Below are 17,856 nucleotides of genomic sequence, written 5' to 3' on the forward strand. Positions count from 1 at the left end.
GTGTGGAAAGCCAGGAAGAACACACAGATCCAACAGAAAATGCACCAGCTTGACAGCAAGAAGTAACTTTCAAATCAGTAACAATGAACAATCCTCCGACACCTCAAATATTGAAACTTGAGAAGCTGGATCTTCATTACTTCCCCAATCCAACAGTGAAATGGCTGACACCTGATTCTTTACCAGACTTAGAGAAACTCTACATAAAAGGTGGAAGCCTTGCAACTCTGGACAAAAGAAAGTGGTCCAAAGTTAAGATTTTACGTTTGAAGTACTTGCATGAAGTGAAGATGACTTGGCTAGAACTGGGCGAATCTTCTCTGAAATTGGAATACTTGGAGAAAGTCAAATGCCGTGGGATTACACTCTACCCTTGCGACGAGCATGGAGTTTGGATGAATACCATTTGATCAAATCAAACCAAAAGAAGCTGTGAGAGGGATTGGTCGTTGTTCTCTAGTCGCCTCACATTATTAAATACTATTGTGGTATGTTTATTTATTTATTTTTCCAAATCAATATCTAATTAAATTGCAATTTGCAAGGTTGGAACTGAAAGTTCTCAAACTAGAGTCAAGGAGCCCAGTGCTCTCTAAACCCTAGCCTATAGTATCGTGGTTCGCTTTCTCCTCAAGAAAGAAAAGGTCTCCCTATAGTAACCTAGTTATTGATAGGGTTGGGTTGTGACTTCCAATGTAGTAGAGCGAAGTCTAGAGTTGTGGTGCATGGAGGAATTAACGTGTAGGTGTGATAGGTTATCTCTTTCGGCGAGGGAAGATACAAGAATTACTTTGTCAAAGAAGCAGGTGACATTAGACTATGTGGTGGCGGCGAAGTTTTATACGAGGAGAGCTTTGAATATGGAGGTGGTGGTGTGTACGTTCCGTCCTTTATGGTGCACGAAGGAGGGTTTTGAGGTTACGAACGTAGGTAATAATGTGCTACTTTTTGCGTTTGAAATAGAGGTGGATGCTGAGAAAGTATTATTGGGAGAGCCATGGTTTTACGATAGACATCTGGTTGTGTTGGAACGGTTCGATGGAAGAAAACCTATATTGGAACTAGAATTCAAATTTTGTTCCTTTTGGATCCAAATCCACGAACTCCGTTTTAAGTTCATGTCTCTGGAGATAGCAATGGAAATTGGGGAGACGATAGGGCCAGTTCTCAGTCCCATGATATATCGAAGATGAAAGGAGGGTCATTCATGCGTTTCCGGACTACCATTGATGTCTCAGTTCCCGTCTGTCAGGGCCGTAGAATCATGTTTGATGACGAGAGTGAAGTCTAGGTTGAGTTTCAATATGAAAGACTGCCGAACATGTGTTATTGTTGTCGTATGCTCACACATGACGACAAAGATTGCGAGGTGTGGCTGAAGAGTAAGGGATCTTTATCACTAGACAAACAACAATTTGGTCCTTGGCTGAGAGCCCCTCAATTCAGTCCGGCTAGGTGTCAAACTATTGAGGTTAAAGGTTTTGATTCGGAACCATCATTGCACCGACCAGAAAGGGATGGGGGGAAGGATATGGCCTTATCACCATAGAGACCGAGGACAGGTAGTACGCAGGCACCATCATCGAAAAATAATGCAGTGGTGGCGGGGGAAGACATCGGAGGGTCAGCGAAGCAAGCAACATCAATTTTAGAAAATTCTGAGATTGGAGGGATTTCAAATGTCTCAAATCCTGTTCTGGATTTTGAGGCAATCATTGAAGATATTAATAAGGAATTAATATGGAGACACTGAAGTCAAATCCTACAAAGAAATCAAATATTAATTGCCATGTCATCAATCAATTGTTTAAATTCAATATTTTGTAGTTTAAAATAATGTATAAAAGATGAGTTTATAGATCAAATGGTAAATTACATCTGATTCGCATAACAATTGGCATGCATGTTAAGACCATATTAAACATATAATCCAATGGATGAATTTTCAAAATATGAATTCAATAATAAGTTATTAAGTGTTGTAATGTTTTTTAGAGTTGCATCAACTATAACTTGAACCCAACCATGTATTTCTTAATTCAATGTGAATTTTGACAAATCTACTGTTAGATTACATTATCTTCATATATTTTTCATGCTTACAAAATTTCAAGGTAATCAAAGGTTAGTAGCCATGTCATCAATCAATTGTCTAAATTCAAGTTTTTGTAGTTTAAAATAACGCATAAAAGATTAGTTTAAAGATCAGATGGTAAATTACATCCGATTGGCATGAAAATTGTCATGCATGTTAAGAACATATAGAACATGTAATCTGATGGTTGGATTTTCAAAATATAAATTCGATAATAAGTTATTGGGTGGTGTAACATTTTTTAGAGTTACATCATGTGTAACTTGAACCCAACCCTGTATTTCTTAATTCGATGTGAATTTTGACAAATCTACCGTTAGATTACATTATCTTCATATATTTTTCATGCTCTCCCAAAAATGATTTTGGCTAGTTAATTTAGTGGAGATGCATTAATAAAAAATAAAAAAAAAAAATGTTATGAGTACCATGTGGTGATTCTCAAAAAAATAAATAAAAAATAATTGCGCGGTGCCATGCCTTATTTTCGGCGTGTTCAAAAAAAATTTTATTCAATATTTTTAAAACTTAGGGCCCGCTTGGATATAATTGAAAACTGAAAAATACTATAGCAAAATAATTCTTAAATGTGTGAATAGTACCGTGGAACTCATTTTTAATGAAAAAAGTTGCTGAAAAGTGAAATTTGTGGGTAAAAAAAAAAAAGCCGAAACGCAAAACGTGTGTTTGGGAAGTGCGCACACTTTTAAGCTTCCCGTCTAAACAAACCCAATACCCGCAGACCTTTCAGCTTCCCGCCTCTCAAAAAAAAGACAAAAAAAAAAAAAAAAAAAAAAAAAGAAGCTCTCACCTCATGTCTAAACAAAGCCCATACCTTCAAACCTCACGCCTCTTAGCCTCCCTCATCAACCAGTAAGCTCTCTCTCTCTCTCTCTCTCTCTCCATTAATCTCTCTCTATTTGTAGGAATCGTTTTTCTTTCATGCCATTTTCAGTAAGGAGGAGAGTTCATTCGTCGACTTCACCAACACAAGGAAAAATGGCTTTCCAACGGCTTCAATCGAAACTCATTTCAAGTACGCTTTGATTTTCCCCAAAGTTTATTCATCCCGATCGAAATCCATGTGAAATTGTTTCCATCAAGGATGGGTATGATGCCCGATTGTGTGTGCGTGTCAAATTTTGGCGTTGGTGGTGGCTTTGGGTTTAATAGAGTTGATAGATTTGTAAATTTCATATGGGTATCATGCTTTTTTTTTGTGTTTAATTCTTATTGGTATATCTTCTACCGGTTCTTAGTTTTGATTTTGCATATTGTGGATTTTTGGGTTTGAAGCCATGGGAACAAGATATTTAACTTAGAAAATTTTGAAGTAATTTACGGTGGTTTTAGTTTTGTTTAGTTAATAAAATTTTTGAAGTACTTTATGGTGGGTGTATTATGTAATCTGAGGAATGGGTAGTTGATTAACTTATCCTAATATATATATATATATATATATGCTATTAGAGGATGGGTATTAGGATTGGGTAATATAAGGAAAGGGCATTTTGTAATCTGAGGAATGGGTATTAGTTAAATGGTCAAATTTATACTATTAGAGGTAAACGATAACATTTTCTTGGGCATTGCAAATCATCCACCATTCCATTGATTCTCAAACTTTTCTTCCCTTCTACAATTATTCCACTCTTCTAGTGTAGAGAAATTGCCTTCAAGGATTAATAACATTTGGTGGTCTATCCAAAGGGAAGCTCCTTAATCCATTTGACCTCAACCATTCTTCGGGTAGGTATATATATTTAGTAAACAGTAATATTATTAGAGTACACACGAAAATAGTAATGCATGCATTCACATTTTTTTATTCTTCTATAGTCTCTCTTCTTTCATTTTGTTGGCAAAGTATGTACGTTTTGTAATTGTAGCATTATTTCAGAAAATTGAACCCTATACTATTGAGCCCTATACAGTTTTGTAATTGCAATTGGTATGTTGGCTGTGAACATAGCATTATGGTTTGATTTTGTTTTGGTATGTTTCGAGTTTTTTCTTCTTGATTTTGTTTCTTCTTGATTTTGTGCTGAGTTTATGGTGAATTATACATGAAGTAGGCTATATCTTTATACATTCATAGGTGGACATGAAGTAGTATATTATTTTTATAATGAAGAGTGTTTCTTGTTTATTAGCTGATTAAGATTGTTGTTGAGATGTATCTAGTAAAATTTTGTTCATGTTTATTTTGTTAGTTTAGTATATATTTGAAAGTTATACAATTTTATCTTTTCCCTGTTGTTTTTTTGGATGTGTACTAGTTGAAAGTGTAATTGTCAACCTAATGTATTTTGTATTATTCATTAAATGCATTATCATAATTAGTGTTGTAGATCAGGGACATTGAGCTTAGTTAAATCATTAGATGCAAGGAATTATTGCCTTATATTTTGCTTTGAAATTTGAGTGAAAATTAGGTATAATAAGAGTATAATCTGATGTATTTAGTTGAAAGTAATATTGAAATGCCTGTGAATTTAGCTCATTTTTGTACAAAAATAATGTAAATAGTTTGTTGGTATTGTGGTATTGTATTTGCTATTGTAAATAATTATAATGAAAAATATTTAGTTTGTTGGTTTAATGTGATATTGTATTTGCTATTGGAAAATATGAATTGTGGTTCATTACAGGTGCTATAAAATATGTATTGTAGGTACATTTCAGGTGCTATAAAATTAAAAAACAAATGAACTTAAAATTGTTTGGGAATATCATGCAATTAAAGAAAGTCATAACTATAGCTAAGGATTATAGTAGTACAACAAAATTTTCCTTCTGTGTAGGGAGTCCCGTCATATATCAAAACTAAAACAAGCCTATACCGTGGTTCACTTGTTACATGGTTTTGGACAGGAATTGACCTAATTTATCATCATTTAAGTTATCATAGTAGTGAGTAATGATCAGTTCGCTTTTGCATGGGTGGTAGCTTGTTTGAAGTTTACCTTCTTCTTTCCGTGGGCAAACACTGGGATTGCTAAAGGGTGAGTAAGATCTGCTTCTTAATTCCCTAAATTGTAAATATGTGTTTACATTACTGCTGTGGTGGGTTGTTTTGGAGCAAGCAGGTGGCTTGCATGGAGAGAAAATGTGGTATTTTATATTGAGAGTGTTGTTTGTTTGTGAATGTTGACATATTGTTGTTCAATTTATTGTTAATTTCTTGTCTAAGTAAATACATATGGTATGCTATGGTGGGTTGTTGTTTGGAAGCAAGCGAGTGGCTTGCACGGAGAGAAAAGGTGGAGTATTTTCTATTAGGAGTGTTGTTTGTTTTGTGACTTACATTTTTTGAAACTCAATGTGCAATGGTGAAATCGTAGTAGAGGTGCGCCTCATAACATTCTAGACACTTGGGATGTATTATTCTGTGTATAACATTGTAGACATTTGGGATGTAATTATTGATATGGTGTAATTAAATATATTTAGTTGGGTTTGATGTGGTATTGTACTTTGCTATTGGAAACCATTGGTATTCTAGACATTGGTATTGTACTTTACAGGTGCTAAATTTTTTTTTTTTTTTTTTTAAATGACCTATCGCGCTTTGAAAACCACTGGAATAATGGGTATAACCATATGCCCTATACTGGCGCTTTTAAAGCGCTGGAATAGGTACTGCCTATGCCAGTGCTTTCAAAAGCGTGAGTATATGCCTTTTAAATTTTATTCATTAAAGACCTATACCAGCGCTTTTCAAAACGCTGGAATAGGTATTGCCTATGCCAGCGCTTATGAAAGCACTGGTATAGACCTTTTAAATTATATTAATTCAAGACCTATACCAGCGCTTTTGAAAGCGTTGGCATAGGTAGTACCTATTCTAGCACTTTCAAAAGTGCTAGTATAGGTCTTGAATCAATATAATTTAAAAGACCTATACCAGGGCTTTCAAAAGCACTGGTATAGGGCGTATGCCTTTCCCAGCGCTTTTGAAAAGTACCGGTTCAGGTCTGGCAACCCTATATCCACATTCACTGCGCGGCGGTTTGAAGCACCGGGAAAAAAAACTCCAGGATAGGAACTTTGACCCTGTCCTAGTGCTTTTTAGGGCTATCCCAGCAGTTTTGAAAACACTGGGATAGCCCCCTTTTTTGTAGTGTTGTATCAATATATTCAATATTGTTGATAAAGGGATGGGACCAAAATTAAATTTTTGGNGGCCAAAACTAGGAAAAGATTAACCACTTAAAAATAAGAAATATATTTCTATCGTTTTGTTTGTCAAAAAAAAAAAAAAAAGAATAAGCATGTAGAGATTATTCTGGAAAAGATCTTAATTAGCCTTTCACATACGATTAGTAATATTTTTGCCTAGTGTTCATATTTTCTATTTGAATTCTAGTGTTCAGATTTGTGTTTATAAGATCTCTTATTCATCAAAAGAGTACAGAGGATAGCTATTGTGCAAGTTGCTGCATTTTCGTACTCAATAAGCACCGAAAGGCAAAAACACTGTTAAAAGATATGGAAGAAGTGGTACAGGATATTGTTGAAGAAACCATTATTGATGGGCTGTCAAGTGCATCCAGTTGAGTAGGAACCATTATTGAAGGGCTGTCAAGTGCATCTAGTCAAGAAGGAAGTGAAAGTATAACTAAAGCAAGTGTGCAAGATAGCGAAGGAGAAACTCCTACTAATGCAGTGGCCAAAGAGCCTCTTAAATGTTTAATATTCAAGGTTCCTGCACATGTACGTGAAGTTGACGAAAGAGCTTACAACCCCAAGGTTGTCTCCATTGGTCCATTTCATCATGATGAACTTGGGTTAAGATTCATGGAAGCTCAAAAGTTGCGGTTTTACAATCGCCTCTTATAGAAAATAAGAGGGCTTATTGGTGAACAAAGTCTTGAAAATGCCATGAAAGAATTGGAGGGAAAAACCAAAGAATGCTATTTGGAGGATTTTGAGAATATAAATAGTCATGATTTTGTAAAGATGATGACCCTCGACAGTTGCTTCATCGTAGAGCTCTTGCAGAGTTACCTGGTAATTTTAGGAATGCAGCATCAAGCTATGTTTAGATTTTTTATTTATTTATTTATTTATTTTTTTGATAATCAGATATGTTTAGATATGGTTTGTCTGTTTGATTACCTTTTAGAACTCAATAGACCCAGCGAAGTTATACTATATGAATTGATTTTTTTTTTCTTTTCTTTTTTAAGGGAAAAGATATGGAGAAGCCCATTTTTGAAACACGTTGGATGTTGCCAACTATTGCTCATGATTTACTTATGCTTGAGAACCAACTTCCTAAGTTCGTGCCACAGAAAATATTTGAGCTTACTACCATCAAGCGAGAACCTACTCTAAACATGCTTGCTCTCCAATTTTTTGTACCCTTGAGACCTGGGAAGGACAAATTGAAAATAGATATACTTGAAACAAAAGGCAAGTATCCACATCTATTGGCTTTGTTTCATTCTACTTTCGTTTCTAGGGATCACAAAAAACAACTCTCACTAGTAAAAGGGGTTAAAGAGTGGAAAAAATATGATAAACTTCCTGGCAAGCGTTAGGTACATAATGCCACATCACTAAAACATGTTGGTGTTCGTTTCCGCAAAAAATCTGGTAACCTTCTTGGTATGGAGTTTAAAAGTGGAAAGTTGAAAATTCCCCCTCTATTCATCAATGATAGTACTGGCCCTTTGTTGAGGAACTTGATAGCTTATGAACAGAGTGACAGATATCCAGCTCCGTGTTTTTCTTGTCTTGTAATTATCTTGGATAGCTTAGTGGACACGATAGAAGATATCGATATTCTTCGTGATGCTGGGATTATCAAACAAGTGAAGGGTGGCAATGAGGAAGTGGTGAATCTTCTTAATAGTCTCAGTAAACACCTTGAGTTTGACATAGATGACTACTGCATAACCGAGAAAATTGTAGCTGTCAATCATTTTTATCGGTCAAAATGGTTCAGAGTTCTGTTTATCCTTGTTCACAGCAAGATTGGCTACTTAGGTTGGATGATATTATATGTTGCCATCATCCAGTTTATCTGTTACCATTGTCCAAATTGTAGATAAAGCAGATTTTATAGCTCATAAATCCTCTTTCTCTCCCACCCCATGTCTCTGTCCCTCTCTCGCTCTCACTCTATCCGTTGCCATCTTCTAGTTTATCCATTGCCATGTTCTAGATTGTAGATAAAGCAGATTTCACAGCTCATAAATCCTCTTCCTTTCCCACCCCATGTCCCTGTCCCTCTCTCACTCTCGCTCTTGCTCCTGCTCCCGCTCCTACTCCCCTTTAATTAGTGGAAGCAAAAACATCTTTATAATGATTTGAAGGTTTGGTATAGCCATTTGATGATTTGCTTTGCTTGAGTTGTACCTATCAAACAAACAAAAAAGATGGTCTTGACTTTGAAGTAGTAACATCAACTTGGTGTGCACTGTGCAGGGTTTATAATGATTAGGCGCATGTGTTTGTTTCATACGTGATTCTGATTCTCAGTTCACATCCTAACTGAAAATGTGTTTCTATCTCCTCTCCATCTGTTTTGTAGGAATGAATTTGGTATTTTTAATATTCACATGCGTCTTAAGTGGGTAATTCGTTAGTTTATTAATGGCGAGCTAACTAAAGTATTAATTTGGCATGTGTGAAGTTTAGGGAGAAAATTAGCTAAAATAAAATGTTCAAGATGTATAATGGCTACTACCTAAGTTCAGGGATGTCAAGGAATTTTTCTCTTTATAGAATATTAATATATAAAATGAAAAGCACAATCAATTAATTTCTATTCTTATTGTGCCACATCATCTACTACGAGCCAATTTGATCATCAAAGCCATTTGATCTTCTTAACGATGGAATAACTAAAGTATTAATTTGACACATGTTGAAGTTTAGCGAGCAAAATGGCTAAAATAAAATTTTAGGGTGTGTAATGGCTACCATCCTAAAGTTCAAAGAGTGTCAAGGCATTTTTGCATCTATATAATGTTTATATAAAATTGACAGTGTAGCAATTAATTTTGCTAAATTTCTTACTTCCTCCAACATTTTCCCCTCCTTTCACCTTTTACACACCATTACTCTATGCCTTATGGTTATTCTTACTCTTCCTTTTATTTTGACTCTTCTTCTCCCTATCTTCTTTATTATAAATTTGTTATTCTCTCCCATTTAATCCACATCTTTCACACACAAAAAGGTGATCTCTCTCTCTCTCCTCTCTCTCTCTCTCTCTCTTCTCTCTCTCTCTCTCTCTCTATTGGTGGATTTTTAATTTCTTGCATCTTTAGTTTAGGTTGATGAATTTTTGTGTTGAACTCTACTCCCACACACAAGGTGATTATTCTCTCTCTCTCTCTAGAGAAATTTTTTCTTACTTTTAGTAGATTTTTAATTCTTTCTTGCATCTCTACTTTAGGTTGGTGAATTTTTGTGTTGAACTTTACTTTGGGTTAATGCAATTTGGTTGTGTTTTTAAGTTGTGCTCTTTTTTTTTCCCCTTTTCTTTAATTGTTAGATATTATCCTATAACATTAGTGTGAGAGATTGTGCCCTCAACCGTTCTCAAGATCAGGTCAAATCCACGGTGATGGTGAAGTCAAGTTGGTGCCTCTCAAGGAGTGGAGATTTTAATAATTGTATCTTCCTCCCTAGCTTAATACTTTTACATGGAGTTACCACTTATTTTATTATTTGAAAAAAAAAAAAAACACAATTGAAAAATATGTTTTTATTGAATAATTGAAAAAAGTTTACATCAAGATGTAAAATCCAACTTGACCAAACTTTAGGGATGTGATTAGATGGAGACATGGTAATTGAGGCAATCTGAATAACAAGTTGAAAGTGAAAGAAGAGAGAAAAGAGTGATTACAGCAGAAACATCATGCACCACTAGGTAGTCTGTACCCTTTCTCACGTAACAAACCAAACCCTTTGTAATTTCATTAAAAAAGGCTGCTACTCTAATCTATCCTCTAAATCACACAACTTTATAGCTTCATAGGGTAATAAGGTTGTGTAAATTGGAGTTTGGGCTCTTTTTAGCCTACATCTTGCTGAGATTCCTCCTTTATTTGTATCATTATGTCTTTCATTCTAACTATTCATAACTACTGACAGAACTTTTGGACAAACATCATTCTGCTACTCTATATACATTTTTCTTGTTTTGGCGTATTTGTCTTGTGCGCAGACTAGTTCTAGGGGAATCTCGCGGAGAGAACCAAGCCCAACTCCCATACCCACTGCAGTTATCTGTGCTTCCATGCAAGCTTCATACTTGTTTCTTGTGTTTTTGGTCAAGTATTCTTAGTGGTTTGATGTATCAATTTCATGAAAGATGGCTAACTGTCTAACATTGTTTATGTTTTGAAGCAATTAAAGATGTGACTTGGTCGTCTACTAACCTGTTTCATTATACATTAGCTTTGCTAGTTATTCACTTGTGCGGTTATGCCACTAACCACTTAACTGTACAGATCCTAATTCGGTTTCTTTTACATTCTCATTCTGTTTGCAGGATGAACAGAGTGAAGTGATGGTTGAAACCAATGGAACCATTTAGCAAGAACTGTCTTATTGAATTGATTGGAACTTACTGGATTTTGTTGATAATAATGCTTCAGTTGTAAACACGTTTCATTAATATGGTTTTCTTTTAAGATTATGATCAGAATGTAAATTTCAGAGATTGCAATAGAANTACATTCATCCATAATGTACTTGTTCTCTATGTGAGGGCAGAGGGAGAAGAGGCCAAATGGGGAGGAGCCAACTAGGGATGAGATGTATATATTAACCCACACACATAAAGATGGGGAACCTGTTAATGAGGAAGCAGCAGACAAAATTGTATGTTTTATTTACATTTTAAAGTAACTTGTATTTTACCAATCTAAGTTTTGGCATGAGTTTGCCTTTTCTATCTCAAAGTGTTATTATGTCTGCTTATGCTTCATTATGTTATGCATTTTGTTAAAATTGTTGTGTGTTAGGAATAGCGGTAGATGAGGAGAGTGGAGAAGAGGCCTCATCACTCTCCAACCAACCAGAAATAGGATAAGAGAAAACATATCAGGCTTAACAATAGCAGGCAAAGTGAACATTTTATAAATCAAGTTAGTCAAAAGGCACAATAACCAAATCACTAGTGATTCAAGTGTAATGGAAAAATTACACAAAACCCCTTTGTGGTTTTCATAAAACATGGAACCCCTAAAGTTTTAAGTGTAACACTTAGCCTCATGTGGTATTTGTTAGGTTCTAAAGACTTAGAATTTGATGTATTTAGAACTCTAATGTGTAATGTTGGCAAACCATGATCAAAACAATATGTTTATTCTTGTTTAGGCTTGCTCAAAGTTGTGTAATTCATGTAAAGTTGGAATCGAGAGGCTGCAGATGCATTAGTGCATTTCGGCCTGGCTTGATCAATCGAAGGATAAACTCAATCGATTGAAAGTCGGCCAAAATGTTTTTCTGCAGAATTTTCAACTCAGCCCTATCTCATTAAACGTTTTGGGTTTTATGTTTTTGCCCTAGGTATATAAGGCAAAACCCTAGCCACGTTTTTTAGAGTTGCTCTGGTTGTATTGTTGCTCGTATTTTGCGGTTTGTGTGAATCTCTTATGAGATCCTTGAGGAGTTTTCCTTCACATAAATTTAGGATTTTCAAGGTAGAGATAATATCAACATCTTGATGATCAACTCAGTTGCTGCCATTGGAGCTTAAAGAAACACAAGCAAGGGTGCTTGTATCTTAATTGAAGAATCGAAGAAAGAAGAAGTCTATGGATTCGGAGCTTGCACGTGGTCGTGTTAGTAAGTTCTACTTGTGGGTAGCATTAGGAAGTCGGGCGTGGGTGCTTGTAAGTCCTTTTGTATGAATTTCGATTCTTTCAAGATAGTGGATTCAAGTTTACCTTGAGGATAGCTAGGTCAAATCCTCCCAGGTTTTTACCGTGTGGTTTCCTGAGTCATCATATCATTGTGTTATTTATTTTTCGCTGTTTTATATTCTTGATATAATTGTGTGTTTGTGATAACCTAGATTTGCATAATTTGACTAAGTTAATCACTTGGCTAATTAACTAGGTTAATCCAATTGTTGTGTTTTAAGGAGTCTAAAAACTGTTCAAGTGATATCAGAGTAGATTGCTCTCTTGTTGTAGATCTTTTGATCTTTGAGTTGATCCTTGACCCCTGTTGTCATGGAACACGGACACTCTCTGGTTATTCCTCCTCACTTTGATGGGAATAACTATGTTTATTGGAAAGTAAGGATGAAAGCATTCCTGAAATCTATTGATAAGAGGGTTTAGAATTCTGTTGAGTATGGATGGGAGAAGCCCACTACTCTTGTGAGTGAGTGGCAAACTTCTCAAAAAGAAGCAGCTGGGTTCAATAGCAAAACTATGAATGTCATCTTTAATGTTGTTTCCATAGAGAAATTTAAGAGAATCTCTAATGTTGAGGTTGCTTACACTGCTTGGAAAATCCTTCAGACTGTGCATGAAGGCACAACGGCAGTTAAGATAATAAATTGCAATAATTAACTTCTAGATTTGAAAGCATTAGGATGTCTGATGATGAATCTTTTGATGAATTCTATGCTAAACTGAATGATATTGTCAATTTTTCTTTTAATTTAGGTGAAATCTATAATCAACCTAAAATTGTTAGGAATGTCCTTAGATCCTTGACTGAAGACTTTAGACACAAAGTGACTGTCATCACTGAGAGCAAAGATGTGGACTCCATCCTTGTTGATGAACTTGTAGGATCTCTCCAGTCCTATGAGTTAGACCTACCCAAAACAAACAAATCCAAATCAATGGCTCTTAAGTCTATTGATGATGTTGATGCTAGTGGATTTGATGATGAGCACTCTGTTACAGAAATTGCTTACTTTGCCAAGAACTTTAGAAACTTTCTTAGGAATAACAACAGAAAGGCAAGAGGTACAAACACTGCTGAACCTATAAACTTTTGGAAGAATGATCTCACTAAGGTTAATAACTTTGAAAAACCTAGAGAAAAAGCTGGTCAATCTTCAAACAATTATTTGGGTCCTCAGTGTTTTGGATGTCAAGGGTATGGTCATGTTAAATCTGAATGTCCTACATTCTTGAGGTCTGAGGGTAAAGCTATGGCTGTAACCCTTAGTGATAATAAGGTTTCTAATGATGAGTCTGGATGTGACGAGGATGGAAATTTCATTGCTTTCACTGCTACTGCTGTAGTCAATGAAAGCGTGTCTGTTGAAGAGAACCCTTCTGATGAAGAACTCTCTAAGGATGCAGATCTTTAAGAGGCCTATAATAAACTTTACAAAGTTGCTGTAAAGGATGCTATAAATGTTAAACTTGGCCTAAAGAAAATTGAATCTCTTGAACTTGAAAAGAAAAATTTGTTTGTCAAATTGTTTGATGCTAATAATCTTTTGAACAATGTGAAATCTGAGAATATGCTTTTTCTTGATAAAGTTAAAACTTTGGAACATGATTTATCTGTTACTAGATCTGCTAGTTCTAAACTTGATCAAATGCTAAATGTTCAAAAGTATCCTTCTGACAAATCTGGTTTAGGTTTTGTTGAAAGCAGCTTTGTGTCTGCACCACATTCCATAAACTTTGTTCCTTCATCATCTTCTGAACATTCCGTGAGTGAGGTTGTGAGTGAAACTGTTAAACCCTCTGTGAGTGAGGTTGTCAAACCAATAGAAGTTTCACCCATGGTTTTAAAAACCAGACTGGACCGGCCGGTCCGACCGGTTCAATCGGGAACCGGCCATTAATCCGGTTCGATTATGATTAAAAACCGAAAAATAACAAAAACTCAGAATAAACTGAAAACCGGACGATTGAACCATAAAAAAAAAACCGGTATGGTTGAACCAGTTATTGGCCACTCTGTCTTACGCCACTGGCGAGAGCCTAACACTGGGACAGCATTGTTAGGTTCTCAGTCTAACACTGGGACAGCGTTGGGTAGTGGGCCTGGTGGCACCATTGACTCATTGACATTTGCAAACTGGGTTGAAGGCATGGACACAGGGAGGAAGATGTTGAAACTTTAAAGCTTAAACATAGAGGACAAGGTTCAAACTTTAGAGCGTGAAACTTGAAAGCTTGAACAGAGAGGTAGAGGCGGAGAGCCAGAAACTTGAAAAGTGAAGAGGAATTTTATTTCCATTTAACAATAAATAGAAAAAAATTTAAGATAGTTGTCACGTTTCAAAACAATGTTGAAAGTGCGTCTCGAGTGTCTAAAACTCGAGTTCCATGATAAAACTTGAGTTTTAAGTCTCGCTTTGTAAGCGGATGGCTCGGGAGGTGGAAAAAAATTCAAGTAAAATCGAGTTTTAAAGACTCGAGTTTCGAAAAACGCCGCTATAGGGACTTAAAAACATCACTATAAGAGCTATAGGGTTCACTGTACGACACTTAGAAAAAAAATTTGAGGAAAACGCCGCTATAAGGACTATAAAACGTCACTATAGAGCTTAAAAAACGCCACTATAGGGCTTCCTGAACCTAGCATGGGACTTATAAAAAAAATTGCAAGAAAACGCGCTATAGGACTTTAAAACATCACTATAGGACTTAAAAATGCCACTATAGGGCGATAAAACTAAAAATTTTTTTGCATGGACTCGAGTTTCGAAAACTCGAGATCTTTGTGACATTTTCAAATATGGATCTCAATTCTAAAACTCGAGATGTCTAGTTTCCCTTATAGTTTCAAGTGTTGCCTAACTAACCATATACAACCTTTTCTCATAATTATTCTGCACATTCTCCCAGTGAAGAGTTAAAGTTGAAGTGGGTACTAGCAAGACGTGATATAGAAAAAAAAATATTTTAATAAAATATGAAAGACGTGGGAAACACAAAAATGACTGACAGTGGCTTGACTTTTTTAAGTTCCAATGGCAATGGCTGGCTTTTTGAGTTTTGGGGTTTTCTAAATCCACAGGTTCTAATTTTTTTTATTCATTTTTACTCTCCCAACGTGACCATCATTCTCATTTTTTATTTAATGTTTTCTTATCTTGTTTCATGGTCTTTCATTCTCTTTATTTTATTATTTAATATATATATATATATATAACTTATAAGTTCATTGAGTTAGGTATAAACTAATTAGTTACTTTTTTTTTTTTTGCGGAATATAAAACTAACTGGTTACTATTATCATTTTAAAAGATGCATAACATATTATATGAACTTTCACCAAAAATTAAATTTTATAAACATTTAAATAATATATATACAATATATTATTAGATTTAGTCCACTACTCCACAAGTAAACTTTTATATTCAATTATTCTTTCAATTATTAGTAGTTAATGAATTATAGAGCATTATAGTTTACAGAGCATTTAAGTTTACATGTGCATTCATAAATTATTAATTAGTTTTAGTATAAAAAATTATTATTTATTTATATAATTTTAAAAAATTATTAATTAAATTATTTATGACTTACCGGTTCGACCATCGATCGAACCTTGATCCGACCAGAAAACCAGTAATCAGTCTCTTTTCCGGTTTTTTCACCGTACCGGTTTTTAAAATCATGGTTTCACCATCTAGGAAGATTAGGGTTGATGTGAAAAAGTCTAAACATAAGGAGTCTACCCTTTCTAAGGACAAGATGCATGGTAAACCTGCTTGGGTTTGTCATTTTTATGGGAAGTTTGGACATATTCGTCCTAACTGTTACAAGCTTCAAGCTGCTAAGAGAGCAAATAAAACAAAAGTGCTTGTGCCTCAAGCACAAGATCCCATGACACTCATTGGTGAATTGGTAAAGGCTTTAAACCTTTATTCCAATCCTAGAGTTGGAACTCACTTGAACGTGAATAGGAACTCCAATACTCATGGTACATCTAAAAGATTTTGGATGCAAAAGGCTCGATCTAATTAAGTCTTTCTAATATGGTTCTTGTGCTTCATTGCTCTATTCTTTTATGACTACTGTTTTTTGATTTTTGTGTTTTTTTGTTTCTAGGACTTGCATTGCATAACATTCATGCATTTTATTCTAGGATTTTTGTTCTTTGGTTTTTTTGTTTTTTTGTTTCTAGGACTTGCATTGCATAACATTCATGCATTTCATTTTAGGATTTTTTTTTTCCTCTTTTGAATAAAAAAAAAGGGGAAAGCAAATTGTGTTTTGTCATTATTTTTCTTGGTTTTTGAAGACAAGGTTGGTTAATTTATTTACACATAACATGTCTTGTGTACCTTATTTAGTTTTGATGAGTTTATTTATTGCACTTGATTAGTTGAAGCTGTGTAGTGCATGTTGTGTGGGAAAGATATTTATGATGTTTATCACTTTGTCTTAATCTTGAAGTCACATGTTATTTGACTGTCGAATTTGATCCTTTTGAGAAAGGCATAAATAACTATCTTACCAATGTTCACTAGCCAATCATGAACACCTTAGTGCATATCATAAGATTTTGTGCTCAAGAAAGTGTAGTACATGCACAAAAAGAACATAAAGTGTAGTCTCGGTTTAATTGCTTAATGCTTAAAATTGGTGTGTACTATTAGGCTTAATGCCACATCGCATAATTAAAATTAGTGTGTACTATTAGGCTTGATGCCAAATCACATAACTAAAATCTGTATGTAGGCAAAATTCAAGAAACTTACATGATTGCAAGCTTATGATCTAGGAGATGTGAGAGTTATATGATGTAACTCTTTAGGTGATAGTCTCTTTTGAATTCTATGTGATGAATTTTGTAGACTTTGTGATTGATTGCTATTCACATATCACCTCACATGTATCTCAACAAGTTACTCTTTGCTAAACACTGTACATGTTATTGTGTGTGTTTTTGGTCTGACCAACCAAGTTTGAAAATACCTTGAGTATTATGCAAAACATTTTTTTTGCTTAAAAATTTAAAGGGAGAATGGCTGAAATTTTCTTTGAAAAACTGAGCTTAAAACTTGAGTTTTTGAAAAAGCATTTCATCTCATACTCATGCATTTTGATTTATCAATTTTAATGCTTTGAAGAGTTGTGCCCAAAATGCATGTGGTTGTTGTTTTTCAAAACTGTGTTTTTTCTTAAATTTTTTTGAGCCTCTACCTGTTTCGATCGATCCATTCTATTTTTCGATCAATCAAAAATTACTTAAAATCCTTTTAGGATTCTCGGGTTGATTTGATCGATCGAATGTAATTTTCGATCAATCAAATATCGCGAATCGGGTTTTTTTAAAAACACTGTTCTTGACTTTTTCAAATAGTTTCAAAACCTTTTTCTCTCTTTTCGACTCGGCAACCTCACTCAGCAATTTTTTTGTCGTTTTCCTCCAAGTCTTTTGAAAGGAATTTGTTCTCTAAGGCCGATAAGTCTATTTTACCCCTCCTTTTTCTTTTATTCTCAAGTTTTATGCATTTTTCATGCAATTTTCGGAGCTATTCTTTTTGGGGATTTTCATGATTCAAGCCTTTTTAAGTGAAATTGATCTTTGGGTTTTTATTGGGACTTGATATAAACATGATATTGAAGGTTTAATTTGGTCAATTTTGTAATTTGTGTAAAATTGAAAATTCTAGGGCTTATATTTTATTCGAATTGGGGATTTGTTCAAATTGGGTTCAATTGATGCAATTGGCTTGTTGAATTGATATAATTGATCATTATTTTGTGTATTCCAACTTGGGTGATGATCAATTAGTCAAATTTTTTTTAAAAATCTTAACAAGTGGTTTTCAATTTTGGGGTTTTTATTAG

General features: G+C 34.7%; 1 protein-coding gene across 1 annotated transcript; it reads left to right on the forward strand.

The window, feature by feature from the left end:
* Positions 1–6,979: 6,979 nt before the first annotated feature.
* On the forward strand, positions 6,980–8,154 carry LOC112033349 (UPF0481 protein At3g47200-like). Its single transcript, XM_065772661.1, has 3 exons — positions 6,980–7,108; positions 7,288–7,554; positions 7,642–8,154. The coding sequence occupies exons 1-3, from the start codon at positions 6,980–6,982 to the stop codon at positions 8,152–8,154; spliced, it is 909 nt and encodes a 302-aa protein (XP_065628733.1).
* The last annotated feature ends 9,702 nt before the right edge of the window (positions 8,155–17,856 follow it).

This window comes from Quercus suber, unplaced genomic scaffold, assembly GCF_002906115.3.
Source record: "Quercus suber isolate HL8 unplaced genomic scaffold, Cork oak 2.0 scaffold_61, whole genome shotgun sequence".
Taxonomy (NCBI): Eukaryota; Viridiplantae; Streptophyta; class Magnoliopsida; order Fagales; family Fagaceae; genus Quercus; species Quercus suber.

Coding starts and splice junctions, on each gene's coding strand:
- LOC112033349 (XM_065772661.1), top strand. CDS start 6,980: ATGAAAGAATTGGAGGGAAAAACCAAAGAATGCTATTTGGAGGATTTT. Junction 7,109..7,287: donor AGCTCTTGCAGAGTTACCTG/GTAATTTTAGGA, acceptor TTCTTTTTTAAG/GGAAAAGATATGGAGAAGCC. Junction 7,555..7,641: donor CTTTGTTTCATTCTACTTTC/GTTTCTAGGGAT, acceptor GGCAAGCGTTAG/GTACATAATGCCACATCACT.